Here is a 20,724-nt window from a genome sequence, read left to right on the forward strand (position 1 = left end):
AGATATGCAAGATAGCAAAATGAACAAGAAACAGATAAAAGAATGCTTCTGGATTTTATTGAAAGAATAGAATGAAAATCTTGAATTATGAAGAAGGAACTAAGAAAGGGTATTTAAACTACTAAAAATAGTAAACCAGAAAAACAGAAGAAAAAAAACTAACTGAAAGTAACAACTTTCTATAAAAGGAAATTTTAAGTAGTTTGAGAGTTATTGGATTCAGTTTGATTGGGCTTTTGTTGAAGAATGATTGGGCTGTAATTTATCTCTTGTTGACAGTCCCCCACAAGCTGGTATGTGGATATCTAACATGCCAAGCTTGGAAACCAAAGTATGGAATGGTGTTGGTGATAAGGATTTGGTGAAAACATCTGCAATTTGGGAAGAAGAAGTAATAGGAAGCTGATTTATTACCACAGTAAATGCTGACGGGAGTAGGGTGAGAAATGCCAAAATCTCTTAGGAGAAAGATAAGTCATTGAGCTTCATAAGAGGCCATTGCTAAGGCTCTATATTATGCTTCTGCGGAGGACCTTGAAACTGTATTTTGCTTTTTACTTTTCCATGAAATCAACGAAGCTCCTAGATAAAAACACCAACCTGTTATCAACTTTCTTGTATCCAAGCATGCTCCCCAATCTGAATCAGAAAACCCTTTGATCGTTGTTGTGTTTGAAGAAGGAAAGAAGAGGCCTTTTCCTGGTGAATTCTTGAGGTACCTTAAAATTCTATGTGCACTTGTTTGTGAAGTTGAGTAGGAGCAATGAGGTATTAACTTAGAATACCAACAGAATTTGAGATGTCTGGACGAGTGTGTGTGAGGTAGAGAAGTTTGCCTATTAATCTTCTTTAGGATGATCCATCAGGGAGGAGGTCACCTGAATGAGAATGAAGATTAGTATTATACTCCATTGGTGTGGACACAGATTTTGATCCAAGAAATCCAGCTTCCTGTAGTAAGTCCAGAGTGTATTTTCACTGGTAAAGGGCAATTCCCTGAGTGGATCTGGATATCTCCATGCCCAAAAAAAACTTAAGGGTTCCAAGGTCTTTTATGCTGAATTCTTTGTCTAGAAGGAGTTTGGTTTGCATGATCTCTTGAAGATTGTTGCCAGCAAGAACCAAGTCGTCTACATAGATCAAAATTGCAGTGAAACCTAAGTGGTTGGATTTGATGAAGAGAGAGTGATCTGAATGAGATTTCTGGTAGCCAGATTTGAGTAAAGTGATGGTTAATTTGGCATGCCATTGCCTACTAACTTGCTTGAATCCATAAATGGACTTTTGTAACTTGCAAACAAGGTTTGGGTGAGGGACATGCATCCCAGGAGGGATTTCATGTAAACCTTTTCTTTCAATTCTCCGTGCAAGAAGGCTGTGTTTACATCTAACTGGTGTAAGTGCCAATTGTGAGCAGCAGCAAGGGAGAGGAGAACCCTTATTTTAGTCATTTTTACCACTGGACTGAAGGTATCCAAGTAGTCAATGCCTTCTGTTTGGTTGTAACTTTTGCAACCAATCTAGCTTTGTGTCTTTCAACTAAACCATATGCTTTATGTTTGATTTTATAGACCCATTTGCAACCTATGGCTTTGGCATTGAGAGGCAAAGGTGTTAGGGTCCAAGTGTTGTTCTTTGCTAGAGCATCCAGTTTTGTTTTCATGGCATCAGTCCAACATTTGTGTTGAATAGCATCATGATATTGTGTTGGTGTATGAGTAGTAGAGATGGATAAAGAGAAGTGTTTGTGAGCTGAAGACAGTTTGTCATATGACACAATATTGGAGATAGGTGGAGTTGGTCATGAGGGTGCAACGATAATCCTGCAGGTAGTGAGGTGGTCTTCTAGGCCTAGTAGAATGTCTGTTGGTAGGCATTGGAGCAGGATTTGTGTTTTCAGTATGTTGGTTTGGATCAGTGTTGATGTAGCTCTGGTTTTCACCTTCATTGACAGGAAGAGAAGGAGTAGAAACTGGTTGTAAATCAGCAGGATGATAGTTGAAAGGATCACTTTGATGGGTAGGTAGAATAGGTGTTGAGCTTGTAGAGTCACTTGCACAATGATGGAATGGAAATATGTGCTCATAGAAGATTGTGTTTCTAGAGACAAAAATTTCATTTGTTTTGTAGTCTAGCAGAATGTATCCTTTTGTCCCTTGCTTGAATCCTAAAAATATGCATCTTCTTGATCTTGGATCAAATTTGGTCTTGCGAGAAACAATAGTAGAAGCAAAGCAAAGGCTACCAAATACCTTTAGGTTCTTAATGTTAGGCAGACAGTTATGCAATTCTTGATAAGGTGAGTTATTGGACAAAAAGAGAGTTGACTGTCTATTTATTAAATGGACAACATGTGAGATTGCAAAATTCCAAAAGCATAAAGGCAGATTAGATTGAAAAATTAAGGCTCTTGCAACAGCAAGAATGTGTTGATGTTTCCTCTCAACAATTCCATTTTGTTGAGTGGTTTCAACACAAGAAGTTTGGTGTTGGATTCCTTTAGATGAGTAAAATTCAGGCATTAGGAATTCATTCCCATTATCACTCCTAATGGCTTTAACTTTATAAGAAAATTGAGTTTGAACATATTGTATGAAGCATTTTATGAGATGGCATGTTTCAAATTTATACTTCACGAAGTGAACCCAAGTAAACCTACTTTTATCATCAACAATAGTCAAGAAATACTTATGACCAAAAGTAGACATGTTTGAAACAGGTCCCCATATATCCATATGTAAAAGATCAAAAATACATGCAGATTTAGTAACACTATCAGCATAGGGAAGGCTTTTTTGTTTAGCTTTATGGCAAATGTCACAAGGATCATTAGTTTTATTGCAATGTATAAAGGGATAAGTGTTCTGCATAGTTACTAGCTTATCATGAGATAAATGGCCTAGCCTAGATTGCCAAAAGTTACAATCAATATAGCTAGCATATGCATTAACATTGTGAGGCTTTGGCTGAGTCAAGATGGATGATACCATAGCATACAATCCTCCTTTCATATCAGCTGCACCAATCATCTTCAATGAGTGAGGATCCTAAATTGTGCAGCCATTTTTTGAAAAAATTAGATTACAAGGCAAGGAATAAGTGAGTTTAGAGATTGATATAATGTTGAAATTAAAGCTAGGAATGTATAAAACATCAGTGAGACATAGAGGGGCATAAAACATCACAGTTCTTGAATAATGGGCAACAACATGGCTCCCAATTGGTAGAGTAATTGATATTGGTTTGATTTGCTTGTAGGACTGAAATTGAGACAGGGAGTAACATACATGATCTGTTGCCCCACTGTTCAGGATCCAGGAATCTTCTTTGGTAACATAGGACAATATCAAATGGTTACCTGGATTTTTGGCATATGAATTGGAGGAGTTGGATGTGACATAATTGGCAGAATGTTTCTGCTGATTTAGCAAGTTCCTTAAGGCTTGTTGCTCTTCAGGTGTAAAGGAGGAGATTGAGTTGTGTACATCTGATGTTTGCAGAGGAATTTCAGTGACAAACCCTTTTTCCTCATGAGTTTGATCATTTTCTGTTGTAATATAACTGTTTGCAGAACTTGTGGTGAAGTAATTGGGAGGGTATCCATGCTTTTTATAGCATGTGTCTATGGTGTGACCACTCTTTTGGCAATAGCTACAAATCTTTTGGCCTCTACCTCCCATAGATCTTCCTAAGATACCACCCCTTCCAGGTCTGTTCGAGACTTGACCTCGATATACTCTTCCTCTCCCTCTAGATCTAGAATCATAACTAGAAGTATTCATGTTGGTATCATTATTCGAAAAGTTTACTAAGGTTCTAGGATCATCTATTTGCATCTGTCTTTCTTGTTGAATTAAGATAGATAAGACTTTATTTATGGAAGGGAGAGGATCCATTATCATGACTTGGGATCTAACAGCAGAAAAAGACTCATTTAATCCTCTCAAGAAGCATATAACATAGTCATTCTCCCTATAATTTTGAATGATGAGAATCAAGGTACAGGTGCATCTAATTTGACATAAGCAAGGGGGATTGGCCTAAAGTTATCAAGTTGTTGCCAAAAGCTTTTTATCCTTGTAAAGTAAGCGTCAATGGAAGAGTTTCCTTGTTTTATATTGTAAATTTCACCAATTAAGTCTGAAATACGAAAGACATCACCTTGATAATACCTTTCTTTATGCCCCCTAATCCAAAATTGGATTGATGATTTGATTTGCCATTTGGTATGGAAGGGACAAAGAAGGAAGATTAGCGTACGATTTGAAGGCAAGGTGGCACAGCAGAGACACCTTCATAGAAGGTGCTCTGATACCATGTGAAAGTTGTAACTTTCCATGGTGAGAGGATGAAGAAATGAACAATACGTGATTATGAACCTTGAGTTTAAGAACTTGAATCTTAAGCTTGAAGCAAGATATGCAAGATAGCAAAATGAACAAGAAACAGATAAAAGAATGCTTCTAGATTTTATTGAAAGAATAGAATGAAAATGTTGAGTTATGAAGAAGGAACTAAGAAAGGGTATTTAAACTACTAAAAATAGTAAACCAGAAAAACAGAAAAAAAACTAACTGAAAGAAACAACTTTCTATAAAAGGAAATTTTAAGTAGTTTGAGAGTTATTGGATTCAGTTTGATTGGGTTTTGTTGAAGAATGATTGGGCTATAATTTATCTCTTGTTGACAATGAGTTTTTTTCTTACTCAATTTTACTCCAAACATATCATCACAAGTAGGAAGGATAAAAATACTTAAATTTGGATACTTGTAAAAGTCTCTACAATACCTGCAATAATAATTTACAAGCGAGAACTAATATTATGATTTCCATAAGTCAACATATAATAAAAGATCTAAAACTCACCATCAGATTTGTAGCATATAGTAACAACATATAAAAATTAAAATGATAAATATTGTCATATATAAATTAAAATAATATATATCATCAAATGATCAAATTATTGTCAATGTTATTGAAACTTCTCACTGAATATAGATTACGAGATAAACATTCATCTATGCATCCTCATTTGATTAAGCAACCTAATTTTCACATTCATAAAAGAAAAGAATTCTTTAATGGTTGATGTGGCAACAAACAAAATCATTGCTAACTTCAAAAAAAAATTAATGAGCAAATAAAATATATTCTATTTTCAATCAACTTCTCTGAAAGATCACTGATTCATTTCACAAATTCAAATTTAACATTGCTATGCATATTGACACCACGCCAGAATAGCAAAACAACAACGCTTAAAATTGTCATTTAACAGCGCTTTTGTTGCACTTTTTATGTGAGCGCAGTAGTACATAAGGTTATATTCAACAACACTTTTTGTAGCGTCGTAGAAAGTAGACATTTAACAGCGCTCACGGAAGCAAACACATTTAAATGTCTACTTTCTAAATAAGACAATATCTCTTTGAATAAGACTTTCTAAATAAGACTTTCTAAACACATTTAAAGATAACACATTTAACACCGCTTATTGAAGAAGTGTTGTTAAATATATGAAGTATGACCTTTAACAACGCTTATTGAAGCAAACGTTGCTAAAGATAACAAAAGATAACACCTTTAATAACGTTTTCTTCAAGAAGTGTTGTTAATTCTCTTCCGCCTTATGTTTAACAGCGTTCAACATATAAGCGCTGTTAAATGAGCATTGTTAAATCTCAATTCTAGCATAGTGTGATGATGTAAATGTCAAGTTAATTATCAAACATCGGCAAATCAGTTGAACAAAATTTATGTGGATAAAACTTCTCAAATTCAAAAAGTTTTGCCGCAAATTCAAAATTCTCTCTCAAGCGTAAAAGACATTTGGCTTGAGCCTTTTTATTCATCTTTTTTAATAATTTTAATAACATAACATATATCAATAATTAATGTCAAGTTTATCAAAGTTAAAAAATGTGTATGGAATGAGTATTAAGAGCTCATTTAAGATAAGTTTTTTATCCAAACCTTGTCCACTTGGATGTTCTCCTTTTACCCCCTCCAACATTAATTATTTGTTTCTCACAAAATATGTTAACATTATTGTTTGCAAGATTCTCCAACATTATTTAAATATTAAGATATCTAATAATGTGTAGTGGTGCATGTCTTGTCCGGATATTCATAGATTTATACAAATAATGTATTCCTCTAGTGGTGTAAACTCCTTCGGGTTCTCACGTATACCAAAATGTAAAAGGTTCAATACTTAGAAGTGACACCTGTTAGAGGACAATCAGGTATCCTGAAAGAGATTAATTCTTTACCCATAAGATTATAGGATACACTTGGTTATACCAAAAAATATATTCATATTTATTTTTTAATAAATGTTATATATATGTTATTTTTCATTACCATGAGATTATGTATAGTCTATGTTATTATTATTTTATAATAAATCTTTGTGATTGAACTATAGTGACAATTCATCAAAATTATTACAAAAAATTGAGATTATATATAACCTATTTTATTATTATTTTATAATAATTATCATGAAAACTTGTTACATACCCTTGAATACTCACTACCCACAATTAAGTACGAGTATGAGAACAAATAAGTAAAATGTACACCATTGTTATCCCTAATCACAAGTCATTTTATATTTTTTATTACTCTACATGTGCAATGCATGAGTGTTTTATGTCATATTATAGCAAATTAAAATTTAATAGAGGGAACATTTATTTCATTCCTTCAAAAATTTTATATATCAATTTGGTTCCTGAAAATTATAAAAATCCTAATTAGCCTAAAAAATATAGAATGTGTGTCAAATTAATTTTTTAGTATTTTTATAACCTTTTATAGAAACTATTTTGATTCACATTTATGATCTGAATACTGGTTTGGACTTTTAATTTTTGAAATCAAATTGATACATGACCAAAGTGACTCAATTAATGTTATACTATACATTTCTTCCTTCTTGCTAGTGTGTCAAGACTAATCACTTTTAAGGCATATAAATCATTGGACTTTGCCTCAATCAATAAGGTATTTTTCTTACAAGGTAGGGATTGTACATTTAACACCATGTCTCAATAGGACGGTAGGTGTATGTCATGTGTGATGACTTTGTTGGTTGAGTAATATTGATATGATTGGTTGAAACGATAATGATAAACTCTACATGAAAAATAAAAGAATTTGTTGAATATTAAGATTGAAACTCTACATGAATGTAGTACATGAATATTAGATTGTATCTAGCTTATAAATTTAAAATCTCCCATAACTAATTTATACATTTCAAGGGAATTGTGTTAAGATGAAATATAGATAAGGAAGACAAATGAAATATTAGAAATATCATATATTATATAACTTAACATACATGAAAATATAAACATATGTTGAATGACATAAAATAAATATTTTAGAAATGTTACAAGAATTAATGAAAGATTAGAAACTTCTTAATTTCAAAAGGAGGTTTCAATCTTAGCCCTTAATTTAAATCTGATGGTTGAGAATTATTTCTATCACTCTCACATATGTTAATCATTCTTATTACCTTATATATATCAACTCACATAAGAATATTGTGTTACTGTAAGTTATATATAGTGACGATTTTAAGATCCGGGAGTAGGGTGTGCAATATATATTAAGATTTTAAATAATAAATATCATATATATTTCTATATACTATATATAAAATCAAAACATGTTTTAACTACCACTATGGACTAATTTCTGATTTTTTTATTTTGCTCTTAATTTTTTTGATAATTTCTCAAAAAAGATCATATAATCATAGGTAACCATCATTAACACAATAACAATCTATCCCACTTTAAATTGGATATTATCATAAATATTAAAAAATTATAACATAAAATACATTCAATATTGCTAAACACTTATAACTCAATACAAATTAATAAGAAGTCATTCATCCATGCATATCTCATTCAATTATATATGCAACCTATTTTTCGTAATCTTCATAGCTAAAAACTATCTTTCTACGATTATTGTGATAACATCTAAAATCATTGCAAACAAAATAAAATATAATAGAAACAAAACATAATAGAAATAATGAAATTACAAATTACAAAGATTCAAAGAGTGAGTAGAAACAATGAAATATAATAGAAACAATGAAGCAAATAAAGAATAAAAACAACGAAACATCATTTGGAAGTAATGAATAGAAACACTCAAATGAAAATAATGTTAAATATATATCTCAACAATGAATTGGAAATTTAATGAAACAAGGTAATAGCTTTATTCGAATGCAACAAATAGAAACAATAAAATTGAAACAACAAAATGAAAACGATGTTAAGATAATAGAAAAAATGAAATGCAGAATAAAAACAATGAAATTGAAAATGCTGATAGGTTATATAAAAAAAACCAACTAGCCAAAAAATAAAATAGTATTTGAAGGCAATATTTGGATGCATGCCCCTTAGGGTAATGGACCCTATCTTGGGGTGGTTTAGCCATCATTATATATATATATATATATATATATATATATATATATATTTTAAATTCATAGGATTAATAATGTACAATATTAAGGATTACAAAATAGAACATAATATCAATGAAAAGATTTATACACAAACATCATTTATTTAAATTACTTTTTTTGAAGAATCAATGATGATTAAAAATAAATGGTATATAATATGGTGCACTGACAGTGTATAAAACTCTTACACTGTTCATGTATACATTTTTTCTCTAAAAAAATCAGGGTGTGTCACTACCACATGGCACCGTCACTGTGTATATACACGACATCGTTTTTATAACACATGACATGAAAATACCTAAGAGAATGGGTGCTCTTGTTTCCATGCCAACAAACGAATTCCCATCTATGAAAGCATTTTTCTTTTGGAATGACGGCATGTGCATCTAAGTTTGAATATACAGTTTTACACAAGGTATAGGAAATATAATTAAAATTTGTTTTTAATTGCTTAAATTTAATAACAAATTTAATTAGGAGGAACAATCGCACACTCAAAAGAAGATTAATTCATTACTAAAAAGTGTGAGGAAATAACATTGGTAATATAAAAAATAAACTTATAATTTTTTCAATTAACATTTTCCACATATAGGAAACTCAATAAATATATCAAGTGAGATTTTCAACTCATTTTGTTTAATAAATTCCTCGTTATATATATGCACTAGAAGAACACAGTACACGAACATTAGGTTGAGTTGATAATTTTGCGACAAATCAATATTGTAAGAAAAGTTTGTACCAAAAAAAATATTGTAAGAAAAGTGATGTCAGTCGATATAAATACATATATCACACAAGCACGTTACTGTATCTCCTGTAGATGAAAGCTTACATTCATGTGCTTTACCAAACAGTAGTATATGAAAGGAAAATAGCAAATGTGAAAACATTGTTAAGAGTGGTGGGTTTGAACCCCACTAGATTCATTTCAATGTACATGCTCCATGCAACGTTCAGCCATACATGGCAATGAAATTAATGATATTGAAATTCTTGTGCACTATTATGAACCATATTGCTTCTCCTCATGGTGGCCAGTCTAATGATCAATGGAGAATGAATTGACGACTCATCAAAAGTTAAAGAGAATATCACATTTTCTTTGAATCAAAATATAAACAATGCCACTAGAGGAGGCCTACATTAGATAGAGTTAAGTTTAAACGCTTATCTGAAAATGAGAGTCAACGTACAACATCAAGATTTAAGGAAGTGAAGAACAAGATAACAATTTCAAGTTGTGAGGGTGATAAGACCCCTAAGATCGATGAGTATAATTTTACGTTTATCAAAAAATTTAGAACTGCCTTAAATATGATATTATCAGAATGGTTGATTACTTCTATGTGAATGGTAAAATTACCAAAGGACGATATTATCTTGGGGAGTACATGCATATATCACTTGTTGGATGCATCAAAAAAAATTATATCAAAATTGATGGCATGGAGAATAAAAAGGGGTATATATGAACTCTATCATATATCAGATTATGATAATGCTTTCATTGAAAGAAGATTCATTACATGTGGTGTCGTTGTAGCAAATTAAATTATTGATCAAGTAAAAAAGAAAGAGGATGACTACAATATCTTCAAAATAGATCATAAAAAGGCGTATGACTTAGTAAATTGGGGTTCATATTCCATATGATGGATGGAATGAGGTTCAATATCAAATGAAGGGACTCGGCTAAAACCCAACTAGTGAATTCATCTCGGAGTGTAACTTGAGGCAGGGTGATCCCATAGCGTCTTTCTTGTTCTAGTAGAAGGCTTTGGTAATTATGAGATAAGCGATGAAGAAGAACATTTCCAAAGTATATAAGATTAGAAAAACATAAATTATAATTTCACACTTTCAATATGTAGACAATACCTTGATAATAGAGAAATGTCACATTACAATTTCATGGTGATCAAGAGTATCATGAAGTGTTTTGTATTGACATCGGGTCTAAAATTAAATTTTCATAAAACCAATCTCAAGATTTAAGATGAATGATGATGTTTACATAAGAAAGGCGGTAGTGAAGTTTAATTGCAAACTTGTCTTGGTCCCTTTTAAATTTCTCAAAATACCATAGCTAACCTCAAAAGGCTCTCTACTTGGACTTTAATCATCAATACCCTTAAAAAGAAACTAATCTTGGGAAGTCCAAGCTTATTTTCTCTTGTGGTCATGTGACTTTCCTAAAGCTGGCACTTTCATCTCTACTTATCTATTTCCTTTCTTTTTTAGAGCACCCACTTGGATTTTAAATAAAATAATTAAAATTCAAAGATGATTTCATGGGGTGGTAGATAGGAGAGGAGGAAAATATATTTTTTAAGTTGGAACACTACGCCAGAATAGCAGAACAACAACGCTTAAAATTGTCATTTAACAATATTTTTGTGACGCTTTTTATGTAAATGCAGTAGTACATAAGGTTATATTCAAAAACGTTTTTTATAGAGCCGTAGAAAGTAGACATTTAGCAGTGCTCACTGAAGCAAACACTGTTAAATGTCTACTTTCAAAATAAGATAATATATCTCACAGACATTCTATCAAACACATGACAAGCATGTCCAACTTCACCACATTTACAATAGATTTGTTAAATCACCAACGACTTCAACTACATTCAACCTTAACAAATTCGAATATTATAAGATAATATATGAGTAATGAGATCTTACGGAAATTGTTCATTTTTTCTCCTCCAATATTCACCATAGGAGAAAATGGAATTTTGTAAATTTATTCATTGTGTTAAAGTTCCAGAAGGATACTCTTCCAACATTCAGAACTTCGTATCAATGAAAGACCTCAAGTTAAAAGGTCTTAAGTCTCATGATTTCCATGTACTTATGGAGCATTTTTTGCCTATTGGAATACAATCAATTCTACCTAAAAAAGTTCGAGGAACCATAACTAGGTTATTCTTCTTCTTCAAGACAATTTGTAGCAAAATGATCGACCCTGAGAAATTACCTGCATTGCAAAGACAAATTATTTTGACTTTGTGTGACCTTGAAATGTATTTTCCACCTTCTTTTTTTGACATAATGGTTCATCTCAGGATTCATCTTGTTCGAGAGACACAACTATGTGACCCTTCCTATATATGATGGATGTACCCCTTTGAGCGTTATATGAAAACAGTAAAAGGGTATGTGAAGAACCGATCAAGACTAGATGGTTGTATTGTCGAGCGGTATGTTGTTGAAGAAGCTCTTGATTTTTGTACCAGATACCTTACCGATGGTGATTTCATGGACATTCCAAAGCCTTGATATGCAAAAAATAAAATTGGTGAAGGTTTTACTGGGAATGAAATATTGACTATAACAAGAATCGAATTGGAGCAAACGCACTTATATATTTTACATAATCCCGACGAGGTTGAGCCATATGTTGAAACATACAAGAAGAAGCTCAGGAAGTGTTATCCAAGTAAGAATGAAAATTGGATTTCCAAAGAGCATAATCGGTATTTCATAAAGTGGTTGAAAAATCACATTGATGAGAAGTTAAATATAAATGCACATTCGGTTTCCAAAAGATTGAAATGGTTAGCCAATGGTCCAAACCTTCATGTCTTATCCTACACTGGTTACCTGATTAATGAGTTCACATTTTATACAAAAAAACAAGATGATCAAAGTAAAATGCAAAATAGTGGTGTGACTCTTGTTGCTCGAACTTTACACATGTCAAGTGCAAAAGATAGAAACCCAATACATACATACATGTCATACTTTGGAGTGATTGAACGCATATGGGAATTGGATTACGCAATGTTTAGGATGCCGATTTTTTATTGTATGTGGGTTGATAACAATAATGGTTTCTGAGTTGATGAGTTAGGGTTCATGCAGGTGGATCTTAATAGGCGAGAATGTAAAGATGAACCATTTATTCTAGCATCACAAGCTCAACAAATATTCTATGTTAGTGACCCAGCTGATATGAAATGGTTCATTGTTCTTTTAACTAACAAAATAATCGTCAATAATATTGATGACCAAGAATATGAAGATATTGATGAAGATGATCCTTTTTTGGGACATATCAGTCGCGTGAGGACAGACCAACTACGAATGATGATTTATATACAAGAGGTGATCACGATGAAAGGCTTTGGGTGAATCAATATGCTCATCCACACAAGGATGACCCTAAAAGACAAAAACAATCAAAGAAAATGAAAAAATAGATGCAAATAGTCTTTGTATAATTTTGATTGTTAGTAATTTGTATAATATTGTTTCTTTTTAATTTGTGTAATTTTTTTATTTGTAATTATGTACTCTGTCAAAACATAATTGACATGATATTCATTGTTTGTATTTTGTATTGTATTGATGTTTAATGTGTCTGTGTTTTCAGAATGTATAAATGTCTGTTGTTGAGAATGTTTGTTCTGCTAATAAATATATATACATGTATTAATTTATACAAATCAACAGCGAATTCTAGGGGAAGCCCAAACATTTGCTGTTGTAAAGGATAACTACAACGACGCTTTTTATAGAAAGCATTGTGATACATTATCAATACAACAACGCTATGCATGTGATGCACATTTATATTAAGGTGTTGTTTGAGAAAATTTATGAATAATACAATAGCATTTTTCTGTTATTGTGTTGCTAAATATATGAACTTCAACAACGCAACAATAAGCGTTGTTAATAAGACCTATAAAATGCGCTATTTATTTAAGACTATTAACAACGCTTTGTGGACGATGCACTATTGTATTGATACACTATATGACAACGCTTTGTGGACGAGGCGCTGTTGTATTGATGCACTACATAACAGTGTTGTTTATGTGTTGCACTGTGGTATATAATAAATACAACATCATTTTGTGAGGCGTTGTTAATGATGATCATATACTACTGCGGTCAAACAGAAAACACATGAAAAGCGCTGTTATACATCTAAAATAAGCGTCGTTGAACGGCAGCTCTGGCGTAGTGCAACAAGCAAAGATCACGCTATTAGTGAAGAGAAAAATAAATGAGCGAAAATAAGATAACAATTTACCTTATACTTACTTGAAAAGAAAAGGAAAAAATCGATAACTTCACCATGGCTGCATAACTTCACAACAAATAAAGATCACACTATTAGTGAAGAGAGAAATAAATGAGCTAAAATAAGATAATGATTTACCTTATGTGTGAAGAGAAAAACCAAAAAACCATAAATCGATAACTTGCTTGAAGAGAGAAACTAAAAAAAGAAAAAAAAAGTAAGTTAAGAAGAAGAAGAAGAAAAGTAAGTGAAATAATAAACTGAGTGATATGTATTATTGTGTAAGGTTTTGTTTTTGAATTTGAAAAGATCTCGCTGACTAAAACAAGCGTTAAATGTATGACCTCTTTAACAACGTTTTCTTCAATAAGCAATGTTAAAGATAACACCTTTAACTTACTTATTGAAGAAGTGTTGTTAAATATATGAAGTATGACATTTAACAACACTTGCTTCAATAAGCGTTGTTAAAGATAACACATTTAACAACGCTTTCTTCAATAAGCATTGTTAAAGATAACATCTTTAACATCGCTTATTAAAGAAGTGGTGTTAAATATATGAAGTATGACCTTTAACAGCACTTGCTTCAATAAGCGCGGTTAAAGATAACAAAATATAACACCTTTAACTTACTTATTGAATAAGTGTTGTTAATTCTCTTACGTCTTATATTTAACAGCGCTCAACACATAAGCGTTGTTAAATCGATGTTGTTAAATATCAATTTTGACGTAGTGGAAGAAGGTTTGTAGCCTAAAAGAAGAGGTCATGCTAGGTATAAAAATTTAAACCTCTTTAGTTTGTCTTTATTAGGAAAATGAAAATGAAGAATGATTAATGAGAAAAATATCCTTCGGGTGACAATATTAGTCTATGTAGTCTGTGGCATTATGTGAGATATGAAAAGGGAAGAAAGATATAATTTTTAGTGATGGTGTTGCAATTCAATTAGTGGCTATTGTGTAGAGAATTAACACATTGTTATGGGCCATCTTTTAGATTGGGTCTAGATTTTCTCTGGAGAGTTCAATAATAGAATTTGAGGTAAAAATGAGTTTGATGAATTATAGAAAAAGTATTTAAAAATTAGTCTAAAATCTACTTGTTAATTTTTTTAAATACATGTGTCACTATCTTTATCCAATATCTTGTTGTGTTTACGTTCATTTAAGGCAAGTGGTGCAAAATGCAGGCTTAAGGCCACAATTATGATGATTATGTTGTTGCTGGGTAAATTCCCAAAATCAAAATATTCTATTTCTACTGTGCAATTAGAATATATTGTGTATTATTGTATCTCTTTTTTTTTTGTCAATAAAGAACTTTTTATTAATCAAGAGATAAATAAATTAGAAAAATAAGTGGTACTTCTATCTATAAATTCCTAGAAACACAATTTTGGTTACTCACTCATTCTGCAAACAAATAACAGAAGGAAGGAAAATGAGCATTAAGAAGGTTCTAAGAGTACAAAAAACAAGGTTCATCACCTCATCAAGATGAAACCTCTTGTTGTCAACAATAACTATGTTCCTAATGTATCAAATAGTTCAAATTGTGACAAATCAAAGAGTCACACACAATTATTGATTCTTGCTCACCAACTTATGAAGTTTTCATGGATTGAAAATAGAGACTTGATTTCGTTACGAATAATAAAAGAGAACCCAAATCTAGAATAAAGTCTGTCAAACAAGATATGAAACACAACATTGTTGTCAAAAACTAATGACTATTAGATTTTCCATGTCACCACAAAGAGATTGGGTAATCAATCGCATGGAGTGTATTAAAGAATATTAACTCTGTCTTTGTCTGTAGTATTTTTTATGTTCCTTCCATGAATAAATTTTCTTTTGCTGTTAACAAATACTGCACATTCTCTTCGCATATTTATACAAATATATCGTTTCCTTGAAAAGGCATAGGGAATTATAAACAGATGCAACTTTTTTCTGTTAATCCTATTACAATTATAATCTTTATGATCTATTACATAGTATTTGGCTATGTTTTTTTGTAACAAAAAATATGAGAGATATTGACCATGTTTATCCTCTTTTATATAATCTATATATATATATATATATATATTTATCCTTGTGAAATTGTGGATGGGGATTTTCAACTCTTACTAAGTACTCAATTGAAGTAAATGTGATATAAGGGGTATTTTTTCTTTTTTTTGCACATCTCAAACACACTTGCATATATGAATGGAGTTTCATCTCTGTATCACTGTTTAAATATATAACATAAAAAAAAACTATTGGTATAGAAAAAGTTTGTTGAACCACTGGTCACTATAATACAATTACATACTAGCCAGCTTGAATATTAATGGTGAGAGTTCAACTAATAAATTTGGATAAGTATATGCAGTTTTGAAATAATATCCCAAATCATGATTCAGACTAATAATATTAAAACAAAAATAAAAAATAATAAAAATATTTAATTTTTTTAATTAAAATTTGTTCAAATATGATTTATGATACTATTTGAAAGAGTCTTTATCCAATAAATTTATACAAAAACATATTTTAGGCTGGCTACCTAATAATATAACTCCCTTACAGGTGTGAAAATTAAGATATAGAACTGCACTCACAACTATACGTACTAGCTATCATAATTACTAGCACAGTGGAATCAATATGTGAGATATCATATCATCTATATATAACTGTATCTTTCCTACCTTCCTCCTTGAACTTGCTTAGTTTGTGATTCTCTTCTTTGTCTTCTTCTCTCTACCAAACTTGTCCCAAAAAAACAACTTCCACGTTCCTTTTGATTGGTTATAGAGCTTGAAATAATGGGTAGGTCACCTTGTTGTGAGAAAGTAGGGTTAAAGAAAGGGCCATGGACTACTGAGGAAGACCAAAAGCTCATGGCTTATATTGAAGAATATGGCCATGGAAGTTGGCGTGCTTTACCTGCCAAAGCTGGTAATTAGATAATATATACAAACTTTTTATATTCTCACTATATTAATACTTAGCAGTCATTGTCGCTTTAACATGTATTGTATACACTTGTGAATCTAATATTAATATGGTGATTTTTTTGTTGAACAGGACTTCAAAGATGTGGAAAGAGTTGTAGGCTGAGGTGGACTAACTACCTCAGACCTGATATAAAGAGAGGAAAGTTCAGCTTGCAGGAAGAGCAAACCATTATTCAACTTCATGCCCTTCTTGGGAACAGGTTAGCACTTCAGTAAGTAGTAGAGACACTTTAATAAACTGATAAAAAAACACTGTAATAATTAGTCATTGACCATTGGAAAAGCATTAAGTTGTTACCATTTTAATTTTAGAAAAATAGATTCTGTAAGCTGTTTGGTTAAGTAAGACATCTAAGTCAGTTTTTCTAACAGAAAAGTCCGAGTAAAGATCATTTAAAGCAAAAAAAACAACGGGCTTTTTTGCCGTATATATGATTACATGGCCTAGCTGGGAAAGTAGAATATCTAGAATATTTTTATTTTTCGCTATGGATGTTGCATAAGTAGAAAATGGCTACAGCAACATGCTATTTATATAACATCTACATAAATATAGCATATTGTCTTTGCTTTTTATAATATATTTTTAATTTGAATTGAATGTATACTATACGATCAAAAGTAAAGAAGAGATAAAGATAAATGTATTGAATGTCAGATATGATACTTATTTGCTCAAAGCTAGATATTTAAATAACATGACTGATATTATGTATCGTGCAGTTTTTTATATAGTATCTAATTAAATAGTTAATTAGTTTTATTTATACTCTCAAATTTTTATATCAAACTTATACATTTTTAAGAAAATAACGAAGAACTCTAGACTTTTGTTTTTGTTATTTGAGTAAATTACACTGACATCCCCTGAGTTTTAGTCAAATTATACAAACCATCCCTCACTTTTCTATACCTACACAAACCTTTCCTATTTTTTAACTTTCATTACATTGACCACCCATGCATAAGAAATAAGTCTAATCTTTTAAACAAAAAATGTGAAAAATGTGATAAATGCAATTAAGTTAAACAAAACATGATATATTGTGTAGACAAATCTAAATAATATACAAATCAATATATCTTTATTATTTTTTGTTACAAAATGTATCAACAATTCTAAAGAAATATTGTTTAAATCGCTCTTATAATATAGTGTAACGAACCAAAAATAATAAAGAAATATTGACTCATATATTATTTTGACGTGTCTCCACAATATATCATGTTTTGTTTAACTTAATTGCATTTATCACATTTTTGTTTAAAAGATTACACTTATTTCTTATGCAGGGGTGGTGAATGTAATGAAAGTTAAAAAATAGGGGAGGTTTATGTAAATGTAGAAAAGTGAGGGATGGTTTGTGTAATTTCACTAAAACTCATGGGGTGTCAATGTAATTTACTCTTGTTATTTTCCTAATTAATATCTTCATTAAAAGCAAAGAAGTTGTCCAAGTTTTAAATGCAAAATTAGAGAATTAAGTAAATATTTCTTATAATGTTTATGGTTCTTTTTTGTCTCAAAGGTGATAACTAAGTTGATTGTACGTACAGGAGTAAGAAAATCCTTGTACTCCTCTCAATATATTTATTTGTTCATAAGACAATATTATATATGTTGTGCACAGGTGGTCAGCAATAGCTGCTCAACTACCCAAGAGGACAGACAATGAGATCAAAAATTATTGGAACACACACCTTAAAAAAAGGTTAACTAAATTGGGAATAGACCCAACTACCCATAAGCTAAAAGCGGATGCCTATGGTGGTTCAGGCGACTGTCAATCAAAAAACGCATCCCACCTAAGCCACATGGCTCAATGGGAGAATGCTCGTCTCGAAGCAGAAACTAGGTTGGTGAGAGAGTCAAAGTTACAACCTGGGTCATGCTCCAACACACAACCTACGTGCCTTGTCCTCAACAAAATCACAGCTCGACCATCAGTACCACCATGCCTTGACATTCTCAAGGCATGGCAAAATTCATGGTCAAAGCCGCAACAACAAATAACATCACAAACAACAACCAAAGCCAACATGGACAATAAGATGTATCAACATAGCATGTATGCTATGATGCACTCCACCGATGATGATAATCTCGAGTCTCCAACTTCCACATTGAATTTCCCTGGAACCATGCTTCCAATCACCACCACCACAACAATATTGAACGAAAATCTACTTCCCCTCACCACTACTGATAATAACACCACCACCAATATGGAGAGTGAGTCATGGAGGCATTTAAGTTTAACAAATCATAATAACAACCACCCTGACGAAGAGTTACTAGGTGAAAAGAGAACAATAATGGAAAACAACACATTGTCAAATTTGCAAGATGATGACATCATGGTGGCTGTGGAAGCATTTAGAACTTCTTCAGGGTACGATAATATTGTTGTCCCACCCGTACTCTTTACAACTATGGAAGAACTGAGTAGTAATGATGCAATGGTTTATGATTCCAGCAACGATAACTTAGGAGCTGAACATGAAGAGAACTTGGCAATCATGAACGGTTATGGAAGCATCTATAACGTGAACCTCGAGGAGAATAACAATAAACATTACTGGAATAGCATACTTAACTTGGTGAATGATTCACTGTCTGGTTCATCTGTGTTCTGACCATTGGTAGCTTTAGTTATAAATGACAATAATCCAACCTATCTCATAAAAATGTAATGTGTCGAGAATGATTCTTGTCTCTAAACACTGATGTTAGGTGCATGTGTGTTAGTGTTGGTGCTAGTGTTAGTTAAGCTTTAGCATAATAATATAATAAGTTTTTAATGCAGGACCTATCTATCTTTGTTTCTAAAGTTTCAGTGTTCCTTTAGGAAAGAAAGAAAAGAGTACAAATTCAATATTTTCATGTGCACTCTTTGATGGGTAATGTAGGGCATAAATTGATTTAAATCTCGCCAGTGTTAGTATGTAATCACAAATTTCTTGATGAGTGCTTAACATTCAAAACTTAACTTACTCCTAAAAAAATTATCTTAAAAAATATTAAGTTTTTTTATAAACAAATATTGGTACGTTAATATTTTTTGTATACATAATTTGAACCTATATCCTCTTTACTTTATACCTTAACTATTACACCATTTTATCACCATGCAGTCCAATAGTTCATGATTTGTATGGTAGTCTATGTATGTGTCGGATTCTTTAGCCATATATAGAAACCTGGTGACTGAAAAACTAGCCGTTTTTTAAAATTATGAAGTTTGGTGGGATCATTTAGTGACTTGGGTATTGGTCTTGTATTATTAGCATGCACGGATACAGCTCAATTAAGAACTTGCATTAATGATGTATCAGAATGTGCGTACTGATGAGTTAAACATATATCCTTGTTCGATAATATTTTTTATATTAATACTGAGTACTTTCCTATTACAGTATATATGTACAAAACACATGAGTTCTTTTTTTACAAATGTTATTGATCAATTATGTATGCTTAATATAATAAAAACTAAAAACGTGTACCATTATGTATTGCCAAACGTAGAAAGAGTTTGTGTAACTTAAAAATAAGTTTTGGACTGAGATATAAATCTGCAATAAATCTCATATTAGGTTTAATTTATTAAATTATTTAGTTAAAGTGGATTAGTTAATAATTATATAAATACATAATCGATGTATACATTCTATTAGATTAATATTTGTTGGAAATTAAAATTGTCTTTAGAAAGAAAAGGATGCTATGGGAAGAAAATATAATATACAAATATTTGTATTGAATATACAATAATAAACTATAACACTTTTAGATTTTGTTCATTGCCAATTTACAAAGTTAACATAACACTCCAATCTTCCAAATTCTCACAAGCTCCCTAGAGCTTCTCTCTTTTCCTCTCTCAATCTATGTTTCTTACTTCTTGATAATTTTATAATATGAATACAAACATCCTATTTATATAAGTGAAGGTCGGTTGCATGCACTGCACCACCGTTTGGAAATTTCAAGTGGCAATATTACTTATGGCTTCTGTCAATCTTATCAAAATAGGTAATAGACAAGTTACTAAGTTGAACAAGTATTCTTTTAGCTGTCAAAACTTCAAGCCAAAATGTTTGACTATATGATAAATCGTGTACATTCTAGACAAGTTTAATTCCCAACATCCTCCC

The 20,724-nt window shown here is 31.4% G+C and overlaps 1 protein-coding gene across 2 annotated transcripts; it reads left to right on the plus strand.

The window, feature by feature from the left end:
• Positions 16,375 to 19,377, plus strand: LOC109330663 (transcription factor MYB122-like). 2 transcript variants are annotated; one of them, XM_019564924.1, is made up of 4 exons: positions 16,375 to 16,507; positions 16,637 to 16,766; positions 18,198 to 18,735; positions 18,793 to 19,377. In XM_019564924.1, exons 1-4 carry the CDS (start codon positions 16,375 to 16,377, stop codon positions 19,201 to 19,203), a joined length of 1,212 nt encoding a protein of 403 aa, XP_019420469.1. In that variant the 3' UTR covers positions 19,204 to 19,377. The 2 variants fall into 2 exon arrangements, with proteins under 2 accessions (XP_019420469.1, XP_019420468.1); XM_019564923.1 differs by having other exon boundaries at positions 18,198 to 19,377.

Source organism: Lupinus angustifolius, chromosome LG17 (assembly GCF_001865875.1).
Source record: "Lupinus angustifolius cultivar Tanjil chromosome LG17, LupAngTanjil_v1.0, whole genome shotgun sequence".
In the NCBI taxonomy this organism is placed as follows: Eukaryota; Viridiplantae; Streptophyta; class Magnoliopsida; order Fabales; family Fabaceae; genus Lupinus; species Lupinus angustifolius.